Source organism: Sparus aurata, chromosome 20, assembly GCF_900880675.1.
Source record: "Sparus aurata chromosome 20, fSpaAur1.1, whole genome shotgun sequence".
Classification (NCBI taxonomy): Eukaryota; Metazoa; Chordata; class Actinopteri; order Spariformes; family Sparidae; genus Sparus; species Sparus aurata.
This window is the reverse complement of record NC_044206.1, coordinates 20,023,077-20,048,100: the sequence shown is the minus strand read 5'-3', so window position 1 is coordinate 20,048,100 and position 25,024 is coordinate 20,023,077. Positions and strand designations below refer to the sequence as shown.

The 25,024-nt window shown below is 43.7% G+C and overlaps 1 protein-coding gene across 5 annotated transcripts in view; it reads left to right on the top strand.

Annotated features, from left to right (window-relative positions):
- Window positions 1–25,024, top strand: part of usp54b (ubiquitin specific peptidase 54b) — a 59,459-nt gene that overhangs the window by 24,386 nt on the left and 10,049 nt on the right. For all 5 annotated transcript variants that reach the window (XR_003981877.1, XM_030400176.1, XM_030400178.1 and 2 more), the window contains 12 exons: window positions 4,704–4,838; window positions 7,200–7,313; window positions 7,422–7,504; window positions 9,401–9,506; window positions 14,485–14,631; window positions 18,029–18,178; window positions 18,822–19,014; window positions 19,227–19,409; window positions 19,668–19,887; window positions 20,402–20,788; window positions 21,071–21,198; window positions 21,295–21,453. Coding sequence is in view for 4 of the 5 variants with exons in the window: in XM_030400176.1 (XP_030256036.1) it covers window positions 4,704–4,838; window positions 7,200–7,313; window positions 7,422–7,504; window positions 9,401–9,506; window positions 14,485–14,631; window positions 18,029–18,178; window positions 18,822–19,014; window positions 19,227–19,409; window positions 19,668–19,887; window positions 20,402–20,788; window positions 21,071–21,198; window positions 21,295–21,453 (2,005 nt within the window). In the remaining variant the exon portion in view is untranslated. The remainder of the gene's footprint in view (window positions 1–4,703; window positions 4,839–7,199; window positions 7,314–7,421; window positions 7,505–9,400; window positions 9,507–14,484; window positions 14,632–18,028; window positions 18,179–18,821; window positions 19,015–19,226; window positions 19,410–19,667; window positions 19,888–20,401; window positions 20,789–21,070; window positions 21,199–21,294; window positions 21,454–25,024) is intronic.

Here is a 25,024-nt window from a genome sequence, read left to right as displayed (position 1 = left end):
AGTCTCCGAATAACCGGGCGAGACACGCACCAAATGAACTTTAATGCCGCGTTAAATTTTTCAAACATCCATTTTTTAAGGGGGGGAGCAAAGAGATAAATTGCGATTATGGATTTCTTTTATTTTGGAGGGATTGTGTGCAAATTGTGGGGGTTTATCTGCAGCAGATGAAGACGCCCGCCCTTGTAGTAAACACAAGTTCAGAGGCTGCCTGTGGCTATCCCTCTAGAAATCACTGCAACACTTTATCTCTCTCACCACACACACACACACACACACGCACACACGCACACTCAAGATGCAGATACCTGAACGCACACACACACACGGCACAGAATCAGGAAGAGAGAAGAAGAAAAAGGGAGAAAGTGGGAGAGGAGAATAGAGAAAGATGAATGAACATAGGAGTTGGTGGAGATTGCTCCTGTCTTCACACACACATGCATACAAACACACACACACACACACACACACACACACACACACACACACAAGCACACACACCTCCCTCTCTTACTCGCTCTGCCTCATCCCTCCCTGTTCTCCTCCCTCCCTCCCCTCTCTCTGTAGGGTATATTCCCCCTCCATTCTCCTTGGCGCATTGCTGCAGTCAGCACAGCCACCATAACACACACACACACACACACACACACACACACACACACACACACACGCACACACACACACACACACACACACACACACACACACTCATGGACACACACACCCTATTGCTCACACAGTCCCTTTTTCCTCTTCTCTTTTTCTGTTTCTCTCTCTCTCTCTCTCTCTCTCTCTCTCTCTCTCTCTCTCTCTCTCTCTCTCTCTCTCTCTCACACACACACACACACACACGCGCACACACACACACACACACACACACACTCCCCGTCAGTACGACTGCATTACCTTTACCATTGCCAGCCCTCTCTCTCTGCTCACACTCAGCCACACTCACAGACTCTTTGTTTTATAACATTTTCACACCATGTGATCACAGCCATCTTGGTAAACTGATTGCATAAAGGGGCGATAAAAACTGTGTGATCAAGTCCAAGAAACAACTCAAGGAATGTTAACTTGTCTAAATGTCACAGGAGATGTATACGAGGCTGGGAGATCCTCATTTCCCTTCATGTCACACTCAGTTAGAAGAGGTTGAGTTCAGGCAGCCACAACAGGTGCTTCGACCCCGTCTTCTACTCAGCATGGTCACAAACAGACCCCTGACATCATTATACTGCACAGAATGGACAGGGAACAGATCCTGGTCGATAGTTGAGCATACAAACACTTTGGTTGTCTGCTTTAGTCTACTAAAACCAGCCCAGTTGCCTGATTAAAATGTCTGAAGTTTCTGCAAATGTGATAAGGTGTGAAGGTGTGTTTTTAGCGACAACACCGGCCAAAACATGATCTTATCCTCAACTTAAAGCGAAACTCTCGCCAAAAAGCAACCAAGGCTTTATTTGGGATTGAATATGAGTCAAACCTTCGTGTAAAAGCATAATTGCGACGAAAGAGGCACTTTTAAGATTTACCGTAGTTTCGGTTTTGGGCACGTTAATTTTGAACGGGAGAGCTAGGGGCATGATACGCTATAAAAACAAAAACCTTCTTTTTCATAAACTCTGTGTACACAAACAATGTTCTCAATGCTCTTGTTCATGAGTAGAAACTCTGGTGATGCTACGAGCAAAGTTTCATGTTGTGTCGAGCCTTCTTAGTGTTCTAAAAATAGCGATTTTGATGCTAGTGTATCGTGCCCCATGCACTCTCGTTCAAAATTAACGTGCCCAAAACCGAAACTACGGTAAATCTTAAAAGTGCCTCTTTCGTTGCAATTATGCTTTTACACGAAGGTTTGACTCATATTCAATCCCAAATAAAGCCTCGGTTGCTTTTTGGCGAGAGTTTCGCTTTAACCAAGTGATTTTTGTGCCTTAACCTAACCAGCCTCAATTTAAGATTAAGATTACTAGCACAACACACCTGAATGAGTTGAATTATACTTATTTGTTTATATATATATATATATGTTGAATGCTAAATCTGTGGAGCACTCTTTTAATTCAATGTTGGCTCCTCCAGTGTTTATCCCGGACCCGGGCCCTTTCCTTACCTTCAATGCCTGTTTTAAAGAAATATTAATGTAATAAGGGAAGAAAAAAGACATACGGATGTTAGGGTGAGAATGGAAGCTACGCAGATATGTTCTGTGTACATTTGGTCTTGCAGTGAACATCCTGCCGCTGCATTAAATATAAATAGTTCCTCGTTATGTTGATTGAATAAAATAATCTTTCATGATGCGTTTGACAGCGCAGGTTAGCTGTGTGTGAACGTCTTTTTTAAGGAGCAGGTTTTGGTTCTTCACTTCACTCACATTGGCCTTTTCTATCCAAAGCACTGATTGGCTCGTGATTAATGCACTGTGCTTTTACAACTAACACTAATTAAGCACATTTTCTTAACACAGGGCCTTTGTGTTAACTACTGAAAGCCCCGTTGTAACCAGCAGTGACTGAGCTGTAATTTTCCACCAGTCACGTTGTCTCTCTGACCTGCATCATGTACTTACACATTTCTTCTTATTTCATTCTTTATACCATTTTGATGCCAGTTTTGTAGATGTGCAGTTTTTTTTATTTCAACTGTTAGATAATAACAGGGAGCTTCTGCATGATTATTTTGCTGTAATTATCTCCACATTCCACTTTGCAACTCTGTTAATTACGTTTTAATACACTAACCATCAATATTTGTCCGCCGATATTCTACAGAAAAGTCATGTCACAGATGAATTTTCATTTCTGCTGAATCCTCGAGCTTCATTTGACACCGCAGGCTGATGGAATGTGCCCGTGTTATAATATCTCCCTGTCATTTAATACAGTGTTTCTCGGTCTTCAGGACACAGAGAACCTGCTGGTTTTCAGTTCAGCCGTCTAATCAGTGATTGAATTACCGCTGGGACAGAAAAACCAGCAGAGCACCAACCACCGCTCTGACATGCCACCCTCACTCCTGTTTATTTCCGTCTTGGGCTCTTTTAGTTTGGGTCTAAATTAGTTGCTCAGTTTTGCTTTTTCTTTGCAGCTTAGAATTCTAACCAACAAAAAAAAAAAAAATAGGTCATTTTTTTACCGTTGGCATTCTGGAGAAAGTTATCCATGCTTTTATCTCTTCCCATTTTTAGACGTCTGCAGCTCTCTTCAGTCTGGGCTCACTTAGTTACTCTGGCTGCCTCCGCTTGAACTGACTGCCGCCTCTTGTACTCGTGTTTAGTCTGCATTTAAAATACAGATCAGCCTGGATCAACCCCGCAGAAGACAGTTATTTCCAGGTCTGTGCTCTCGGGTACTACAATAACAATAACAAACACTAGAAAGCCCTCAGAGAGCACACTCTTCCACTAAGGCATCACAATAACAGTTATCCTGATGTTTTGTTTTGTGCAAACATTTCAAGTGAGTTATGATCATATTGTCTGGATTAGAGAGTATTTTTCAGGTTTTATGTATACAATTTGGAGAACTTGTCATTTTAAAATGACAGAAAAAAAAAATGGCTTAAAGTGGAAATACGGGTGTAGCCTGCGTCATCTAGTGGCTGTCATGAGATCTTGTTCCGACTTGAGAAGGTGTTCATGTGAGTTTACCCAGCTGGAAATACATTTTTACAGTTATTCCAACACCACATGTGCAATATGATTAACTAATGAAATAGGTGAACAGGGAAAAAGGTAGGAAGAAGACAAAAACAGGAAGTGTAGAGCAAAACATGACACAGGAAGAAAGAACCCTACAAAATAAAACAGGAAATGAGAAAAAAGAAAAATCAAACCATGACATTAGCCTCTCATCCAAATACACTCAAAACGGCTCAAAAAGAAAACCAAGATGGCGGCAGACTTTATGTCACCTTGAGATTTCAAAACAGTAGTCCACAAAGCAGTGAGTGACATCATGGTGGCTTTAAAAATAAGCACATAATAGTAGTCTATAGTTTTTTAGATGTCTTTTTAACAGACAAGACAAAATCAATGGGTTTAATAATAATAATATTAATTTTGACATTATATTGGGTCCTACTCTGGCGGTTGCCTGGACCCTTGTGGATGTAAACAGTGTAAACATCTCTGTCCTCTCCAAACAGACTGACCCTCCTGCTCAGGCTCTGAACGCTGCCCTCAAAACACACTTCAGTGGCCTAGCTTTCTCTCCGAGCCCCCTGCAACAGTTTGATTTGGTTCTATTTTACCGCTACAAAGCACTCTGAGAGCTGTTTTTGTCGGAGAAAAGTGCACTACAAATGCCATTTATTATTGATATGGTCTGATATCGAGGCCAGCTGTGCCGCGCAGCTCGGCTGTGGCGTTTGTTTTAGTCCGGTCTGGGTTTTTTTTTTTCTTTTTCTTTGGTTCCTGACAAGTTGACAACAAGTTCCACTGCTTCTGTTTTTATGGGTCAGTTGACGGAACAAGGTGCCGATTCACAGGACAAATGTGTTTAGAGAGTTTTGCTGAAATAAATACGCAAACACATAATAAATATATACATGAAGGGATGGACGCATTCTGTGAGACTCAACTCAAACAATGCAGGAAAAGCATTCACGGCAGAGTGTAGCAGTGAAGGAAAGAACTAATGGATTTCTCTCCCTGTGTGTGTATGTGTGTGTGTGTGTGTGTGTGTGTGCAGAGTATCTTTGCTCAGTTCCAGTTCAGCAGTGAGCGCGTGCTGCCGTCAGATGCACTGCGGAGCGCTCTGGCCAAGACTTTCCAAGACGAGCAACGCTTTCAGCTGGGTATCATGGACGACGCTGCCGAGTGCTTTGTGAGTCTGGAGACACAACATGGGCACAGTCACACACACAAACACACATAAACACACATATACAGGAGAGGTGAGGAGTTGCCTAAATGTTTATCTGAGTCAAGGTCTGAGGAACTCGTCTGAAACCTTCAGAGACCGACGATATCCATTACAGTAACCTTTTTTTCCCCAGTTTTCAACTTGACTGTGTGTTTGTGAAGTCACAATTAGTGTTTTTTGGTTCATCACACTATATATTGTCAGGTATACATTGTTACTTTGTCCAACCCTTGCACCTGTTAGTCGAGGCCTTATTTTACCCACACGATTGTGAAGTGCATAAGACAGTCTAGACTGAAAACCTCACAAACTGGCATGTTTTCCGTGCGCGGCCCGGGACAGGAAGGCTCTGCAGCGGGTTAGTTTGGTTATGTTCTTTAAGATACTAGACACTAGAAGACAACACCCACCCCGCCACAGTCTGTTCACCTGCTGCTGTCTGGCAAAATATAGAGAAGCACCAGACTACAGAACAGCTTTATCCTCAGGTTACAAGACTCCTCAACTCCTCCCTTTTTTTTTTTACGGATTAATTATTAATCCTTCTATATAATTCCTGTTTTAAGTGGAAGCATAATAGGACCGCAGACTGTGTCATTACACAACCTTGCATTGTGAAATGATAACAGATCAATCTTGTATCTTGTATCTAACCACACCTGCTGATGTGTTGTTTAAGATGATTGACTTAAAGTAATCACCCACTAGTTTGTGCAGAGAAGCTCTATGTGGGTATTTTGCAGCAGATATTTTCACAACAACGTTTAAAACGATAATATGAAAACAATCTGACAACGTGAAAGGTGGCGATCGCAGTGCAGGACCTGCGGATGATTTAGTTTATGAGTTTCAGCTTCCTGTTTTAGGTGGACCGCCCCACTGTTTTGGTTCACTCTCATCGCTCTCGAGGCGCCACAGACGGCTGTTTTTAGCAAATAAGCTCTTAAAAACTCAACGTTCACTTCCTGTACCGCACCGAACAGAAGACAGAAGCAGTTAGTGACAAGCTGGTGAACACAGATGAGCATTTAGCAGCTGAGGAGCTGAGCAAGACAGTTTTCGCTCAGGATGTGGTTGAGACCAAAAACAGAGCTGAAAGAGGGTGAATGCTGGTCCTACATTTATTAAGGAGAGAGAAACATGACTTCTGTTGAATGCAGGAATGCAACGCATGAATCCAGGTGTCGGGTCGACCAGTGAAATGAGCCCTGCCTCGTTCTCTTCATAGCAACCACCGCAGGAGAGGCTGAGACTGAGTGGTTCAGTTGCAGTCTAGAAACCACCGAATCCCACACACCTGACCTTTGATATTCAGTATAAAGTAAACCAGCACCTACAGGTTTTCTCTTGCTCCGGCAGCCTCCCGTTGGTGTGCTCGACGGGAGAACGACGTCGGCTTTATGAGTCAGAAATGGGAGTCTGGCAGATTGCTGATCATTTCATTGGTCAACGGGGAATTTTGTCCGGATTTTTACACAAAAAAATCTGACCAAGAGAAGCGGAAATGCAAGAAATCTGCTCGAGCACCTTACACACAGTATATCTGAGGTTTGAGCAGAGCAGAAGAAAACAGGCAGGGTTTTGAGGGAAGGAGTTGAAAAAATCTGCTCATGAAATCAGTGAGTCATGCTCTCAAATAAAAAGACCACGCTCTTGATTAAAGATAGATAGAAAAAAGAAACCCAATATTAACTGTCTGAAAGAAGTTATTATGAAAGTATCACAGGTTTGGGGATTCCCAGATTTAGAATTCTCTGATGTTCTTTTATCACATTTTATTTGGATTTTACCCCCTCCGAAGCAAAGCGAAGGGTTTTTTTTCTCTCGAATGGTGCGTGTCTCGTTCTGGAATTGACTTTTATCCTTTATTGAAGGGGGAAAATGAAGACGAGGGAACGTCATTAGTCACAGGTTTTATCATTTTCCCTCGTCGTCTCCCTCTCTGCGGCCCCTTCCTGTTGCTTTCTCGCCGCCACTTTCGGTCTCTTTCCCTGCCGCTTTCTCTCAGCCTTAAGGACCTCCACAGTCTGTGTGTGTGTGTATGTGTGTGTGTGTGTGTTTTATGTGTGTGCATGAGAAGGCGCTGTCTGATCGATTGGTAGTAAATGTGTTCAGTCAGGGAATCCGTCGGCTTCTTATGAAATATAGATGCTGCTCCCACGGTCAGATTAACAAGAGCACCAACAGAGAGGAAACGATCACACGCACGCACACACACACACGCACTGTACATATGTACACAATATAAACAAGCACATATGCCAACTTAGCACACAACACACGTGTTAATTGATGCCCACTTCGCCTTGTGTCTTCCTCCAGGAGAATCTCTTGATGCGTATCCACTTCCACATCAGCGCGGAGAGCAGAGAGGACATCTGCACGGCCAAACACTGCATACCACACCAGAAGTTTGCCATGACGCTGTTCGAACAGGTAGGAGAGCGTCTGGCGAGCTGTCAATCAGGAGGAAATAACCGCCCACGCAAATGTTTTTTTTTTTATGTCCTGCGATGAGTCTGAGGATGCTTTTTGTGTTTGCAGTGTGTGTGTAACAGCTGTGGAGCCACATCGGACCCCTTGCCCTTCATTCAGATGGTTCATTACATCTCCACTACATCCCTCTGGTAAGACCAGACACACACCTACACACACACACACACACACACACACACACACACACAAACACACTGCAGTAAATCTGGCAGCAAGCTGAGGCTGGGTGGCAGTAAAGGAAGGTACAGCGTGTTCTCTTCTTCCCTTCACGGGTCCCCGCTGAACTGCGAACACACGCACACATTACGCGCACACGTGTACGATCATGCATATGCAGGAGCAGGTGAGCCTAATGTCTCTTCTTCCAGTGCCCAGGTAGACGCCGGCGCAGGTAGACCCACAGGCGGGAGACGCATGTGCATCCTCAGAGCTGTTACATAAAACTTGCACACGCTCTCAGTCAATGAAATAAGGAACAGGGGAAGTAATCAATCAGCTGTTTGATTCAGGAGACCCAGGGGGCGACATAAATCTATAAGTGGAACAGTGGGTCGGAAAGACTGCGAATGAGGAAATAAGAGGATATATCACTCCGTATGCCTTTTGGAAATGGAACACGGTAGAGGAAATAGAGGGATGAATGGGGGGCAAAAGTACAAATAAACACACTGTGTCAAGGTAGTTGTGGGGCACAGCGGTGCCGCCGCTCCGTGTTTGTGCCTGTTAGCGCTGCCGAGCTATTTTTACCCTTAGTGGAGCCTGTTGTTTACAGTCGAGATAACCAAATATGCAAAAGTCAACATGAGTAAGATAATCAGAGGGCAACGAAAATACAAAAACAAACGTCTGGTTCGAGCGCGAGTCAGACGCAAGTAAACAGGAGCGCTTCCGCCTGCTGCATCGTTGTTGTTGTCGCTTTTTTTCTGCTTTCATAGCCCCACATCTGTCGGCGCATCTTGAAGGAGGAGAGGTCGAAACTGAATGAGAGTAGAGAAGAGGTTGAGTTCATGTCAGGCTAATGGAAGGGGTGAGGGAGAGGAGAGGAGAGGGGGGAGGAGAGGAGAGGGGGAGATTTGGATGGGGTTTTTTTAAAAATCGTTATTCTTAAAGGAATACTTCACCAGAAACAAAACAATGCTGATTCATTGCACACATAATCCCGGACATGGTGCTGAGCTGCATGAGTTCATTTGGTATTCACAGATAATAATAACAACAATAACGTATATTTGAGTTTGTCCTTCAGAGGACAACTGTTCTTTAAAGGGATAATTGCAGCTCAGTATTAAAGTGTCGCTGTGTAAGCCTCGCTGAAGAAGATTGTCTCAGAAACACAGTTTTGTTCCGTGACTAAAGCTCTTGTCATCAAATTATAAGTCGCACATAAACTTCTCCTTTAATAACAATAATGATGGTTCTGTACTGCTCGTTACTCCCTGTAGGGACATTTTCTTTTGTCTCGAACGTTTCAGGAAGGTCAAAGATCATAATCTGTCATAGAGGAGTTAGAATATGGATTCTATTTCACAGCTTCTCACAGAGGAAAGTCCAAAAAAATGGGGACAGTGTTTTAGGTGGCAATAATTCAAACCTGGGCTTGAAAATAGATGTTTTTTTCTATTTATAAAAGTAGAAATTTGATATATTATATTATATTTGATATGGTAACTTCTTTAATTCAAGTCCATGAAGTGATAGCGATTGGTGAAAATTAAATGGTTCAAAATGTACTTCAGTTTACTCACCTTCAGACGTTTGGTTCACGGTTCAGCTGTGACAAATCACTGAGGGGAAGTTAGACAGAAAAGCTAGCTGTAAGTTTCCTGTATATAAGAATAGTTTTGGGGTATTGTTTGATACATTTTGAGTCAAATATCATGGTACTTTGGGGGTAATTTAAAAAATACATTTGAATGTGTTACTTACCACCTTCTTACAATAAAGCCACAAAAGCTTTGGTTTCATTGTGAGCGGCGCACACGTTCACCGAGTGTGTAAGTTTGTTGTTTTTGTGTTGGATGCTGCAGTAACCAGGCAGTGAGGATGCTCGAGTGCAGAGAGAAACCCACACCGGACATGTTCGGAGAGCTGCTCCGCAACGCCAGCAACATGGGAGACCTGCGCAACTGCCCTGTGAGTGCACACACACACACACACACACACACACAGATTTTTGATACTGTTACATCATGATTGGGCAAAAGTGTCGTCACTACCTGGTTCAAAACCTGCAGATGATTGATGTCATTTTCTGAACTCACCAGACTGTTCTACTTGTTCTTTACACTGGTTTTAACCTACTAAGCCATTATTTTCACATCATCAATGATTATTTCACCAAAATCTCACTGTGTTAATATTTTGTTAAAGACCAGTAGTCATCACTAAGATACTGTCCCAATATCAATATTGATATTCAATATTTTGTATGTCGCCCAGTCCGGATCTATTATAGTTATGTTTTTTAAGAATACCCCAAAAAAGAATCTGCTAATTTCTTTTTCTCCAATGTCAAAAGTTGGATTGATAAAAATAACTAAAAGATGGGTGAAATTCGCTTTTTAAAAATAGAATTTGCAGTGTTACCACTTTGGCACTTTCATCATGTCTTTGTTTGTTTTTCCCTCCTTCTTTCGCGGCGGGTCTTTGTTACATAATCAGCGTCTCATTTGCATTTTTCTCCCCACTTTCTATTACCGGAAGCATTTTCTGACTCGTCGCCATCGACCTCCTTTACAGTAAAACCGTAATGATCATCCTCTTCTTGTAGCAGGAAACAAAAGAGCGTTTGGCTGCGGGGGGGAGGGAATAATGTTAAACCTGTCGTTGAAAACTGTTAGAATGAAGAAACTGAAGAGAGATTACAGGCAGAAAAGGAAGAAGAGGTGTAGCTATTGACGGAGGTGGACGGAGGATTGATGCCTTTGTTCTGCAGGTCTGTTCTGTGCTGCCACATGGGAAAGTGCTGCTGCTGAACAGATCCAGCTTGGCCACGCTCAACCAGCCCCCTCTGCCAAAGTACCGGCACAAAGCGCCTCCTCAGCTGCCTCACACAGCAGCAGCAGCGCCGCCACGAACCGCGCCGCCGCAGCTACACTCACACTCAACCATTAGATTATTCATGGCCCAAACGCTGACGTTGTGTGCGCAGTCCTGCGGGACACACACAAACCTGTCTCTGTTTATCTTCCATCACTCTCAGCGCTGATCTTTTGTTAATACCACACCGGGCTCTGCTCAAACAAAGCGATTGGTATTTGGATGGCGGAGACGGCCGCTGGAAGATACTGTAGGTGCCAGATTGAAGATAGGAGAGTGTGAAGATGTTAGCTTGGTGCCAAAGAGTTGACAGAGGGAAGTGTGAAGACGGTCAGTTAAAAAGCTAAAATGAATTTGATTAATTAAACACGTAGATGCTGCAGTGGGAGAAGTTTTCAGTTGTTCTATTAGTTTTAAAGTAACACCAACATGTGAAAATACTCATATTTTATTTCAAGGTCATGAAAACCTGTTTTGGCAACCAAGTAGATTCTGTAAGTTCGCATGAGAGATTTCTGTATTTGGGTTTTTTTGTGTGGGCTTGGTTGGAAAAAGTGATGCTGCATATATATATATTTTTTATTTTTTTATTTTATATACTGGTGCATTGGGTATATTTGTACACCGATTTTGATCTGGCGATAACTTGAGCTAACCTGCATCACACACTAGCTTGCATACAATAAAATTGTCTTCCTTTATGATCTTACTTTAAGATGTATACATTTAGTTCATCTTAAAAGCATGTTTGATGACTTTATTTACCTGTTGAGCCTCAGACTATCTGAAATGACATCTCACATTTACCACAGACTCCACCGACTGGTGGTGACATGTTGTTGTTAGGCAGATTTGGTTCATCAAAGATGACAGAAAGGCAACACGGTGAATAAAATAAGCACCAAGAAAATACTGCATTAAACTGTATGTTTCTTGTGTTTCCGTCTTTGACTACTAAGTTTTAAGTTGCTTTAAGTACGAAAGTATTAAAGTTAAAGCTGCTGTAAGCGTCATCAGCTGACCTCCTGTCCATTTAGCAGTTAGCACTCCCGTCCCTCCTTCTCTGCGTCACCACACTTGCACGACTCCTTTCTTTTTGTTTTTCGAGGCAGCTCTCTTTGTCTTTTTCTTTTCTTTAACCCATTTTCATCCCTCGTCTTGTTTGGTAGTATAAACCGTCACTGGGTGTGCTTACATTGGTGTTTGTGTGTTTCCTCGAGCAGACAGGACATCCTCTGTATAGAGTTCTCTGTCCCGATTGGATAAAGCGGGCAGGGATACCAGAAAAGGTATCTTCTCCTTTACTGCGTGAGCAGGAGAGCGGAGAGACGTGAGTTACTGACCACGAACACTCACCACACAGTGATTACTGTTGGAACACAGAGCTATTTAACACGTATTTTAATAAGAAAATGATGATTTAATATCGTAGCTGCTTGAGGCGGAGCTGATTTGAGCGTTCTTCGTATTAAGGGTGTCATGATTATCTAAATCCACGTTTCCGTTCGACTTTCAATTTTAAGGTCAAGATTCAATTAGATTTTCCTCGCCCGCCTCCCACTGGGGCTTCCAGCTGTGTTGCCGGGGGGTCCGTGTGGGGGGGCCCTCGCTCCCTCTTTGATGGCTCGGTCTCATCTAATTTTTCCCTCGTGCTAAATCTGATATTAGGTGTTAAATGAAATGATGTATTGATATGTGAAATTTTCTTAGTATTAGATGGCTATTTAGAGCTTTTAAGGATGCATTTCAAATAAAGCTACAGGGTCTGAAAGACGTTTGACTGCATAGCAGGAGTCTGTGCTGTGTGATCATCTTCAACACCTGATCCTTTCCGGCACTTTCTGACATTCTTGCTCTCGAAAAGTTGCCGTGTACGTAAATGTGTTAACTGAATGCAGGAGGGGAAAAAAGGTATTGAAATTGTGATTGCCCTCCTTTATATACTGCTGTGGAGTTTAGTGTGCAGCAGTGCATCATAGTTGAGAAGCTGGTCATATGTTTTAAATGTAAAATCCAGCCAGATAAGTAGTTACTGCAGCTTAAAAGTAAAATGTGAAAGTAGTTTATCTCGTATATGCAGCAAAATAAAAGTATAAAAGCAACAATTGACTGTGAAATGTTGCAATTTCATCTCCTGCTGTTTTATTAAACAGCTCTCTGGACTTTCTCTGTAGATTTCTACTCACCAAATTAACTGCCTGCATCCAGGGAGGAAGATACATTTTCTATTTAAGAAGTCAGACAAATTGAGAAGCATCATACAGGTTTTAAACAAACTGACAGGAACATGGTGAGTGTGCACTGTGAACTTTTTCACCTTTGCTGATAGTGACTATTTTTGTAGCCTAGATAATCAGACTGGCTTCTTGGCTTGGGTTGAACCTAATTTACTGATCGCTCGTACGTACGTAGATGGGTGTGAGATTGAGAGGCGATATTAGCCAGCAATAAACAGGCTTCAGGACTACTATAATATACTGTAATGCTTTTCTATCACCACTATTGCCTGTTCCTCTGCATATCTCTGTATCTTGATTGGCTGAAAATTGTTTCCGCCCATCACAATTCAAGTAATGTTTTAAAATAAAGAATGTCATTCAGAAGACTTTCAGGGTAAGTTTTTTGGCAGCTTGAAAAATTCAAGTGTCAATTTGTGTTGCAATGAGTTGTGGGTAATTTAATCCTAGAAGTCCTGTGAAACCTTCACCCCAAGCTGACTCTCTGATAGTCTAGAGAAAGTCCACTTCAGGGACCTTCTGGATGGATGATTTATGGGTTTGTACAGAACTCAGCGCTCTGAGACTCACAAGGGAACTCCAGACATTTGGATGTAGACTTTGTTGTAGCAATGTTTGAGCTTTCTTACATCCCAGCGATGAATTGAGTATTGTCATGACTGATGGATATGATGGCTAGAACTATAAAGCATGGGTATTGTCCTTTATCAGTAACTTTCCACCTGATTCTACTGTTCAGTCGGCATCCTCAGCCATTGATGCTCGCTGATAAATGTGGGACTGTCTCTTTAGTTCGTTGCTGCGTGAGTCGTGAGGAAGCATAAGCACAAACATTTTTCCTAAAGTTGTTTCATTTTGCTCTGGAGAATGCCACAATCAGCATTCTGCAAACCTACAGTATCCTTTGACCAGCAGCACTTGTTATGTAACTCAGTCTCTCTTGGAAAGGTCTGCATAGCCACAACGAAAAAAAAAATAAAAAAGCAAAGAAAAGACATTTGCATACAAAATTCAGAGAAGAGGCTGCAAGATCAATGTTGTATTATGAAGTAGAGCGAATCTGTTTGTACGCTCACTTGATGAACGATGTTGTCAGCGGGCTGTTCTCAGCAGAGACACAGCACAGGGAGCTAACTGAGGCCGTGTGTCCCGTCGACGCGTCCTAAGCTAACAGATAGCCTGTGTCTCAGTTGCTGTGCTGCTTGGCTGCCGCTGCCAGGCTCGTGTTTGTGTCCCTTTTCTGAGAATTGAGAAGCAGACCCTGGCAAAATACCTTCCTGCCATCTCTGGTGCCAGCGCGAGACAGCCCGCCGCCCACAAAGAGAGAGTTCTGTGTGTGCTTGTGCATATGTGTGTGTGCGAGTGTTGTGTTTGGCAAAGTGTCTGGTTGCCGGGGTGTTCTCAGGCTGTTTCCGAGCCCACTCTGCCAGCACTGCGTGCATGCTCGTGTGTGTGCATGTGTGTGTGTGTGCACCAGCTCTGCGGTGGGTCATGACTCAAAGGAAGGATTCAGAACACGCGGTTCTGAACTCAACAGAAGGCCCAAGGGACAAATACAACTCAGCACAGCGCTTCTTCCTCTGTCGTTCTCTCTTACAATCCTTTCATCGCCGCTCCCCTCCTGCCTTTTATCTCGGCCACTCATTCTCCCACTGTTCACCTCATCCATGTGTGTTTCTGCATGCGTGCACGTGTGTTCATCTCTGCCAAGTACAGGGATGATTTTAGCGATGTACACCGCTGTCACACCGCCTCATAACACAGCATGAATAAACCTGTTTGATCACACGCTCTCCTTTTTTTCCCCTCCCTTCCTCTCCCTCCCTCCATCACAGAGTAACTGCGGGGAGGTGTTGCGTATCCGCCGGGTGCTGATGAACTCACCGGAGATCGTGTCCATCGGGCTGGTGTGGGACTCGGACCACTCTGACCTGGCGGAGGACGTCATACACAGCCTGGGGACCTGCCTGCGTCTGGGAGATGTAAGGGGATCACACACACATTACACACACACACATTACACGGTCGTTGTAACAGATTAACGTATGTTATGTATGCCAATGTGAGCAGCCAAGTAAATCCACCCAAACACTGACATAATGCTCCAAATTTGTTTGTAAAAAAAGAGGTTTGTGCACAGTGTGTACATGTGAGTGAGTGCTGCTAGAAATAGTGAGATTAACAGCAGTAATGTTTGTGGTGGCAAGTGCGCCGTCAGTGGTCCTCTGAAGTTGCAGATTGAAAGCAACCTAATACCCTTGGAAATGCAGAAGGCCCCTCTAGAGTCAGGTTTGTGGGGAGCTACTGTAGAAACATGGCAGTGCAACATGGTGGACTCTGAAGAGGACTCGCTCCATCTGTGGACATAAAAGGCTCATTCTAAGGCAACGAAAACACAATGATTCTTCATTTTCGGGTGATTTTACACGTATGACGACATAGTTTTGGATATTATATTGCATTTCTGCAAATAGAGTCCCTTAAACCCAACACACTGGACCTTTACAAGATACATTCTTGCAGTAAAACAGTAAAAATACACATTTTAATATCCCTAGTTGCAGGACTCGTACAAACATTGGATGGATTGCTTTACAATCTGGTGCAAACAGTCTTGGTTTCCAGAGGGTGACTCCTACTGACTTTGGTGAAGTCCTGACTGTTCCCTGCATTTCTCAAATAAAAATGGTTTATGAGCAAATACCTGCAAAACTACTTTTTGTTTTTGCTTACAGGCTAATATGCTAATCTATGATGATATCATCGCAAAACATCAGCCTGTTTGCATTATCATAGTGAGCATGTAAGCATGCTGTCTTTAGCTTTTAGCTCAAAGCGCCACTGTCTTGTAGAGTATAGTTTTTGAAAACATGCCTGACTGAATGTGTGTTTATGAGAAAATGACCCTACTTCTAACTTGATTAACAACATCAGTAAACAGTTTCCTAATGAGTTTAATGTATAAATCTTCAGTTTCAGGTCTTCTTTAATACAGTATGATGTTTATCTTGTAAACTTTTGAGTAAAGTAGACAATGAAGCAGCAGGGCGTGGCTACCTTGTGATTGACGTTGCTTCTACAGCCTATCCTCCAATAAAAGATGGTGAGGACTGTAATGTCGAATTCGAGTCATCAAAACAATAGACAACAAACCAATGAATGATGTCACGTAGGGTTTTTTTGCACTTGTTTGCTCTACTGTCACCCTAATCTTAAATTAATCTCAATTCATACCTTAAACATAGACTCACCCAGGACCTCAGAAATCATGTTTTACTGCATTATGACCGTTTTTTGGTCCCCATAAGAACTACTGATCCCGGCATTGTCAAGTGTGAATAACAAGGTCCCCAATACGTAACAAAAACATGCATTCACACACAAACACACACCTGCAAGGACACACAAATACTATCAAACACACATGTAAATACACTTAAATACAAATACAGCATACAAATATGTGCATTCTGTAACGCCCAGTAAACTCAACCTATCTGGTTCCATCAAACAACAAATTATAACACACATGACACAACTGACCTGACCTCCATTACTCTCATATGGAGCTCAGGATGTCGTTCCACTGTCTCGTGTTGCAGCTTTCACACCTCACACTCACACACGTGTTTGGCCTCTGATACTCCGTGTCATGACTGAGTAATGCTGATGCATTTTAATGCCACTGTAACATCTCCAGCCGCATTCTGAAGCGATATCTATGAATAATGGATCAGTGAATATGTGTTATAGTGAGTCAAATTCCTTCCTCTATCTTCTTTCTTCTGTCTCCGCCTGCCGTTGTCTCCCTCCATTTCATCCCGCCGTTGTGAGATGAAGCTAGTTGTTAGATAGGAATCGGAGGCATAATCTATCGCATTTTCTGCTTTTGTTTAGTCGTTCAGATCAGAGAAAGTGAATCCATCTGTCTCCTGTATCCCTCCGACTCCACCACCGCTTTCATTTTCTCTCTTTGTCTACTGCATCTGTTTTCTCTCTTTTCTGCTTCCCCGTTACTCTTTTGTGTTCTTTCGCTCCATTGTTTGGATTTTTTTAGGGCAGAAACAATTGGTCTGTTACAATGAAATAGATGACAATTGTTAATGATTTTCATTTATCAAGCTAAAATGCTCAACACTTGCTGGTCCCAGCTTGTCAAAAATGAGGATTTGCTGTTTTTCTTTTGTTTTTGTTTTTTCATCTCCGTGAATTGAATATCTTTGAGTTTTGGATTGTTGGTCGAACAAAAGAAGCAATTTGAAGACGTCACTTTGGGTTGTGGAAAAGTCATGATGGCCTATTATCTGACATTTTGTAGACTTAAAGGGACAGCTCACCCCAAAATAGAAAATACATATTTTTCCTCTCACCTGTAGTGCTGATGTTGTCTAGAGGTTTGAGTTGCCGAGGTTTCAAGACGTCAGCCGTAGAAATGGCTGCCTTCTCTTGAATATAATGGAGCTGCATGCTTATTGGCTCAGTGACACTGATGAGATAAACGCCTTAGGTATTGAAATTTGGCTTAGCTTATTAAGCTAATAAGCTAGCTAGGAGCAGGATGACATTAATGTTGACATCCTGCGCTGTCTCCGCCACGATCCTCTTTGTCCTTGGGTAGACACACTTTCTTCGACGCGTTGACATGGAAAGAAAGTAGTTCCTACGTGAGGCTGCTCACAAGAATCTCTGAGGATTATCTTGAGTAATTCTGAAAAGAGACATTGCTGTCGAGTTTTTCAAATGTATTCCTTCGGCGCCTTCAGCACCAAATGCAGAGTGCCGTCTAGTTCCATTATATTCAAGAGAAGGCAGAAAACTTAGCTAGAAGCTAGATGGATAAATATGACCACAGGTAAGAGGAGGAATATGTGTTTATGGAATTTGGATTGAACTGTTCCTTTAATTCGTCAATAATGACGGTGAGTGTTGGTAGCAGGACGTTTGAACAGAATGCAGCAGCAGGTAAACGTTGGATTATACAGACGATTCTTAAACCAACAACTTCTGCACTTTTATCACATCTGTGCGCATAAAATGTGCGGCTGTATTATTTGACTTTACTGAGGCATCAGTGTGAGATCTGTGCATCACTTCTGCCTGAGAAGCTGCGGCGCACATGTAGCACTGTGCAGTGTGTGTGCAGCACACAATGAGAAGAGGCACTGAGTGAAGGATTACTGCATACAGCTCCTAGGTGAGCAAAAATGTGCTTGTATTCACACTAACTCCTCTATCTCCATCTCCTCCCTGCTACTGCACACCTCTCCCTCTATTCCCTGCATCCCTCCCTCCCTCCCACCCTCCCTCGCTCCCTGTCTCCTCCTCCCTCCCTCCTCTCTCTCTCTCTCTCTCTCTCTCTCTCTCTCTCTCTCTCTGTAGTTGTTCTACCGTGTGACAGAGGAGAGGGCTCGCCAGGCGGAGCTCTACTTGGTGGGCATGGTGTGCTACTACGGCAAGCACTACTCCACCTTCTTCTTCCAGACCAAGATACGCAAGTGGATGTACTTCGACGACGCCCACGTCAAAGAGGTGAGACACAGTTCGCCGTCTGCATGCTGCAACGCGGGGAGGTGGGGGTGTTGCTGTACAGTATCTGCTGCATCTCCAGTTGTGCCTGTGAGAGCAGCAATGACAAGAACTACGCTGCACGGTTAGTTCAAGTGCTGCATGGTCAGCGGGGGCGGCTCAAGATTGATTATGTGTTAAAGGTTTAATCCCCCGTCTTTGTCTGAATCTTAGCGCAGGTTTAAGCGCTGAAAGCCGGTCTCATGTTGTAATGCTTCACGACCCGAGCGTGAGTTATAACATGATATAAATCTTGCGGTGGCTGAGCCGAGGGGAGCTGCGTCCGCTTGTTGTCAAAGTGTGATACAAAGTGAATCTACATGTCCTTGACACCTCCATCAGTCATGGTGCACGCTGTCAGTCACATTAGGTTATCGAGCTAATGAAAAAGTGTGATAATATGATATCAAAGAGGACACACAGCTGCACAATTTGTGTTTGACCTTCTGCTTTTGGTGGAATATGTGTAATGTTATATCTCAATACAGATAGATTTACTTTCTCTTTGTGTGTTTGTGTGTGTGTGTGTGTGTGTGTGGTGGGGGGGTGTTTCTATGTATGTTCATGTGTGTCTTTATGTGTGTGTGTTGCCCTGCTGCACCTCCAGATCGGCCCTAAGTGGAAGGACGTGGTGTCTCGCTGTATCAAAGGCCACTATCAGCCCCTGCTGCTGCTCTACGCTGACCCCCGTGGGACGCCGGTGATACTGCAGGAGAGCCCCAACCCCTGTACCAGCTCCAACCCGCAGCTGGAGCTCCAGCACTGCAGCAGCAAAGCTGGTTACGACAGCGAAGACTCCGGTACAGCAAAGATGACACACTCTGCTACAGATCAGATCAGATTACTCAGTGTTTATCATCAGGGGGCAGGCTAGGTTACAGCTTTAACGCTCCGACCTTCAACCTTATAATCCAACACCCGCTCCCACGTGCTTAACTTATTTGACTGTAAACATATGAAGATCCAGGATTAACTGAAGGTTCATCTCTGTCTTGCTTTGATTCCCCCTCAGGTCGGGAGCCGTCAATATCCAGCGACACTCGGACCGACTCGTCGACGGACAGCTCGAGTCACCGCACCTCCCGCGGCCGATCTCTCCACCAGTCCACGGGCAGCCATCTCTCCAGCGAGTCCCAGACCACGGTGGTCTGCAATTACGACACCGGCACACCGCCGCACGGCTCTGACACCGGAGGTAATACTGCCGCAAAGTTATGTATACTCACAAAGTACAGCTGCACCTTGACAGCTCCAAACAACAGCAAATACACAAGTGACCGCAGTGTTTTCAGGGAGTAAGAGAAACTGCGGTACTTCTTGTGCAAATACATTAAGAGCCAACACAGGTTAGTTTTCAAGTATCAGTGGAAAGAAGTGCTCTGCGCCTCGTCTCTATTTACTTACTTTAATTGCCCCCTCAGGGATAAATAGAAATGTTGTCTTCCATGTTCAGAGTCAGCGGTGGAGGGTCCTCCCCGCCCTCCCTCTCCTCCCCTGCCGGAGTACAAGGAGACGGCCGTCTTCCTCCTCTCCTCCCGCCGGCCGCTCACCTCCTCCTCCTCCTCTTCTCGTCCGCTGTCCTCCTCCTCTTCGTCAGGAGTGGGGGGCTGCGAGGGCGGAGCTGGAGGGCCCCACTGGGAGGATGAAAGCACCAGCAGTGAGAGCAAGTCCAGGTACTACAACTGTGAGAAAGAAATTGGTGGATTTGAAAGAACAATATTTCCAGATGTCTCAAAATTATACCTATGTTCAATAGTTTAGTAAATTTACTGGTATTTAAACGGTCACACCACGTTTTTACATGAAATAAAGGTGGAATTAATTTTACATTTTGGGGTTCATACTAACTAATTATCACCATATCTCAGTCTGTTTCAAGCTTGCTCAGATTTGTTGTAGAGCTCCGAGCAGAAATAAAATGTTGCTGCAATAAACGGTTAAAAGCTCCACGTGAGTCTCCTGACTGAACTGTATTTAAGTCTTTTTATAGGTCATGTATTTTTATTTAACTACCCTCTGAAATGACTTTCCTTAAAGGTGCTCCATGTAATTTTAGGGAGGAAATCTTAATCAGAAGAGAGAGATCTTCATCGGCTGATTTTCTCATGCCTAAATAAACTAAATAACAAACTCTATTAGTATTTTGGTGTAACGTCCTGCATGACATCCTCCTCCCTCGCCCTCCAGTTCTTCTGGAGGCCGCTACCGGCCAACCTGGAGGCCCAGGAGAGAGGCCCTGAACATCGACAGCATCTTCACCCGACCGAGAGGCTCCTCTCTGGGCTACAACACCCTGCCCGGTCCCTCTCTCCCTCCGGAGCCACAGGACTCCTTACCCCTCGCAGGACCCACTCCACCCGCACAGCTAGGGTTACAAGAGGCAGAAGGGAGGGAGGTTGGGGAGTTGGAGGCGGGGTTTGGGCTGGTCGGGCAGCCCAGGTCTCTTGGCAGCGGGCGGACAATGGGTCCCCCTGCCCCTCCACCTCTGAGAGGGGTGGAGCACCAGCCACGTCTGATTCAGAGGATGGAGAGTGGCTACGAGAGCAGCGAGAGGAACAGCAGCAGCCCCGATAGGTACGGCGCTCACAAATAACAATTACTGTCTCTTCCTCTCTGTCTGTGTCGTTCATTGTCCGTCCCTCCCGTGGCTTCTCTGTCATTCTTGTTTTTCTGCTCAATTTCACTTTACGGGCATGAAATACGAACATGACATTAAGAACGGCGAATTTTCCAACAATAGTACAACAAATCAGTGAGTGGACATATTTGTCTGGAGTCGTATGATCCGCACTCTCAACATCTTTTCCCCCTTTTTTTCTCCCTTTCTCTCTGTCTTCGCTCTCTTTGTCTCCACAGGGAGGTGGGGCAACAGAAACGGGTGCTGATGTCAGGACCTTCATGGCGTTCGGTGCCCAAGTCAAAGAGCAGCGGTGCCATCCTGCAGGAGCTGCCCTCCCCCAGCTGGGGCGGCGGCACCAATGCAGGTACGTAGCCGTGCACACATTTGAACTTACTTTACTCTGCTGTAGCCCGCTTCTCCGCTCTGACCGATGATTTCATCTGTTTCTGCACACGTTCAGGCTCAGGGCGCAGTGAGCTGGACGAGCTGCAGGAGGAGGTGGCGAGGAGAGCCCGTCAGCAGGAGCAGCAGAAGCGGAGGGAGGCGGAGCGGGAGGCGGCCATGGGATTCAACCCCAAACCCAGCAAATTCATGGACCTGGACCAGCTCCAACACCAGGGTATGGAGGGGGAGAGGGGTGAAGAGAGGGACAGGAAGTAGGAGCGAGGGATTGTGGAGTAGAAGTGTACTGAGTGTCAAGAGTTAGAGGTCGGTTCACCCAACTTATGGTAAACATATTATCTCACTTACCTCCATCTTGTGATATTTCTGGTTGTATTTTAAGGGTGAAATATGGAAGAATTTAAGACGAAAATAAAATTATGGACAGAATATGAAGAAATATTCTGCACGGCTAACTAAGCTAACTAGCTGCAGTTAGTTATTCTGGTGCCATCCATTTCTTTTGAGTGTGAATTTGACGGGATGTTATTTCTTGCATACTGCACCTTTAAGATATTTCTGTCCATACTTTCATACCAGTTGATGCTATTTTTGATACGCAGAGTGGTTTATAGGGACTTTTTGTCGCGTTCAGATAAAAACTCTTCACAGTGAGGTCCAAAGATCGCTTTCTGCGTGGCTTGTAAAGCAGAATCAGTAAGTGAGAAAATATGTTTGTTTTTTGTGAATTTGGGTGAACTGGCCCTTTAAGAAGAAGGTCAAACTGCATTTGAAGCTGCATGTGGCAACGTTATATGTTTAAAACTTGTGTATCAGAAACATAAGCACTGACTTACTACGTCATGTTGGGATTCATTCTTAATTTTCTCTACAAGAAACAGGCGGGGGGGCGAGTCTGCTCACTTTCAGTCGGGGGGGATGTGAGGCTCTGCGTCACTGCGGTGTATTTTTATGTTCAAATCTTGCCCGGTGCAGCTTTAAGGTCACATTATCACCTGTTGTCTAGCTCAGTCGTCACAGTGACTTGTACGTCCGTGGTTCTGTCTGACCTCCTCTTTGTCCTCACACCCATCTGTTCGTCCGTCTCTCCATCTGTCTCCCTCCATCGGTATTTTTGTCTTCAGTGAGTGTTACTATAACTCATTCTATTTGTTTTTTGTGTGTCATCCGCAAGTTGTTTTATGTGTGTGCGCGTGTGTGTGTGTCTCTCATCCAGCTGAGCTCTAGCTGAGTTCAGTGTTGCAGAACAGAGCAGAGAGCAAATCCCTGTCAGATCGGTTTTTACCAACACGGAAACTCCTGTGGGACGTTTGCTGACCGTCACTGAGTGGGAAATTCTCTCAGGGTGATTCCCCGTTTAAAAAATCACAATCCCAGTTCAAGTTCAGAGCTCTGATGTCACCGCCTCACTCGAGGGAATTCGCCGTGTGTGTGTGTTTAAGTTCACAACAAGATTCTGAGTGTGTGTGTGCATCTCGCTTCGTTTATGTTTTTACATGTAAATATATACATACATACAAATAGTCATGTATGTGTGACGTGTGTGTGAGTGATTGTGAGACTTCAGACTTGGACTCAAGTCATATTTAAAGGGGCACTCCACCATTTTAACATGTCAAAGTCAATTAATTAGTCACAGGGAAAACTGAGACTGTGAGTTTTGAAAGATGGAGCTGCATACTGTACAAGAAATCGTCCCATCGCTCTTTGGGAGGAGTCGGATCCAGTCTTTTTTTAGCTGGACTCATACTAGGAACTAAAACTTGGGATTTCTCTGTATCAATTTTGCACTTTGCTTAAGTCGGCCATGCTGCCAGTATGGCTCTATGGAGTTAAGACCAAATGCCTGTAAAAACATTCCCTCATCTTCTGCTTTACTTTGTGTTTTTAAAGCTAATTGCCAACACACTTCACTCAGATGATGAACATGATGACCTGTTTAGCCGTAGCAGCAGGCTTACACAGCTTAATTATCTGTCTTCCCATATCCAGTACTCATGCTAAGATAATCTGTTTGTAGCTTTGTATTTAGTGCACAGATTTGAGATACCAATCTTACCATCCAGCTCTTAGCAGGAAAGTGAACACGCTTAAAAATGGCAGCACTTCTAATGCTTCTATATCCAGCAGTAGACTTATTTTGCGTCGACTGCTTGTTTGGTTGGCATTAAGCTAAAATATTTTCTTTGGGAACATTATACCAGAAGGATTGTTATCATGTTAGCATCGTAATTGTGAGCATGTTAGCATGCTGATGTTAGCATTCAGCTGAAAGTACAGCATCACAGAGCTGCTAGCATGGCTGTAGACTTTAGTGTTGTTTAATCAGTCTCTGGTAAATGTACCATCTTTACTTTAGATAAAGCAAAACATTCAAACTTCATTGCAAGGATCTCAAGTACACTTCTAATAGCTGCAGTTAGCTTTGAAAAAATAATATCCACATGCTGTATTATTTTAATGGACAGAATTCAAATACTCGACTTGCATTTTGCAGAGTTTTGACTTCACTTGGACCTGAATGACATGACACTCGACTCCAAAGACAGCTGGTGTCCATATAACTCTACGTATGTGTGCATGTGTGTGTGTTTCCATGCATCCACAAATGATATTTTTCTGTGCGTGAGTGTGTGTGACGACACGTGTCTCTGTGTGTGCGAGAGAGTCTTGTATGAACTGCAGGAGTGCAGGTTTTCCCCTCCAGCTCAGCACTAACTAAATCTATATCAGGGATTATTATGTTGTGCCGTGTCTGTCCTACTGTGTGTGCTTCAGTGTGTTCAGCCTCATGTACCTGACACACACACACACACACACATGCACACATGCACACATGCACACACACACCCCCATGAGTACACTCAACCTTGATGAAGTGAAAGGACGACTTGCGAACGAACAGATGGCATCACTATCAGTGCGATTACGTAACAGAATTTGGTTTTCCCTCATCCCTATCGATGGTTTCAGGCGGACTCCAGACAATCTGCCTCAGTGTTTTAGAGGACGTTACAGCCAACAACAACAACAGAGCTGCCATCAGCCTCCCTTTATTCTGTGTCCATCAATCAAAAGTCTGGTAACAAAAGCCAAAAAATGGGTGATGGCTGCTCTTTTGTTGTCCTCTTCTTCATCTTTTTTATAACCAAACTAACACCATTCAAGGTGCGTTCACAAAGCTACGCACCAACGAAATCTGAATTTGGTGTCTGTGGCTTCATGAGCGCAGCCTCGACTTTGCTCCTCACTTATCTTGACTCTTTAACTCACTAACTACAGTACTAGTTATCATACTGTATTGATGCTTTTATAATAGAGTTGCAAAGTGGAAATGGATGCTGGGTGTGGACGTCTTTCTACTGCAATTAAGTCTTCTACAAATGACATCCTTGATATTTATTAAACTTAAAAACACATAGGAATGATGAATGAAAGAATCATTAAGTAAGTAAATAAATAATGATCCTTTTAGGTATTTATTCTTTTTTTATGGCACTCCTATGCCTCCATAAACGTTGGCCATTGCTATTGGTCACACCCGACCAACGAAGACTTTAGATATATTAAGAGGAATAAATAAAACAATAATTAAGTGAATACATTATGAATCTTAACATTTCCTCATTTATTTTCTTAATCTTTTACAGATTTTAAATTTTTTGTGGCAAAACTCTATAAACATCTTTTGAAAGTTACACAATCTAGTTTCAAACAGTCATTAAATGGGTGAATACAGATTACATTTTTAATTATTTCAGCTTTGTGTGTGAGAAAGAGGGTTCAGT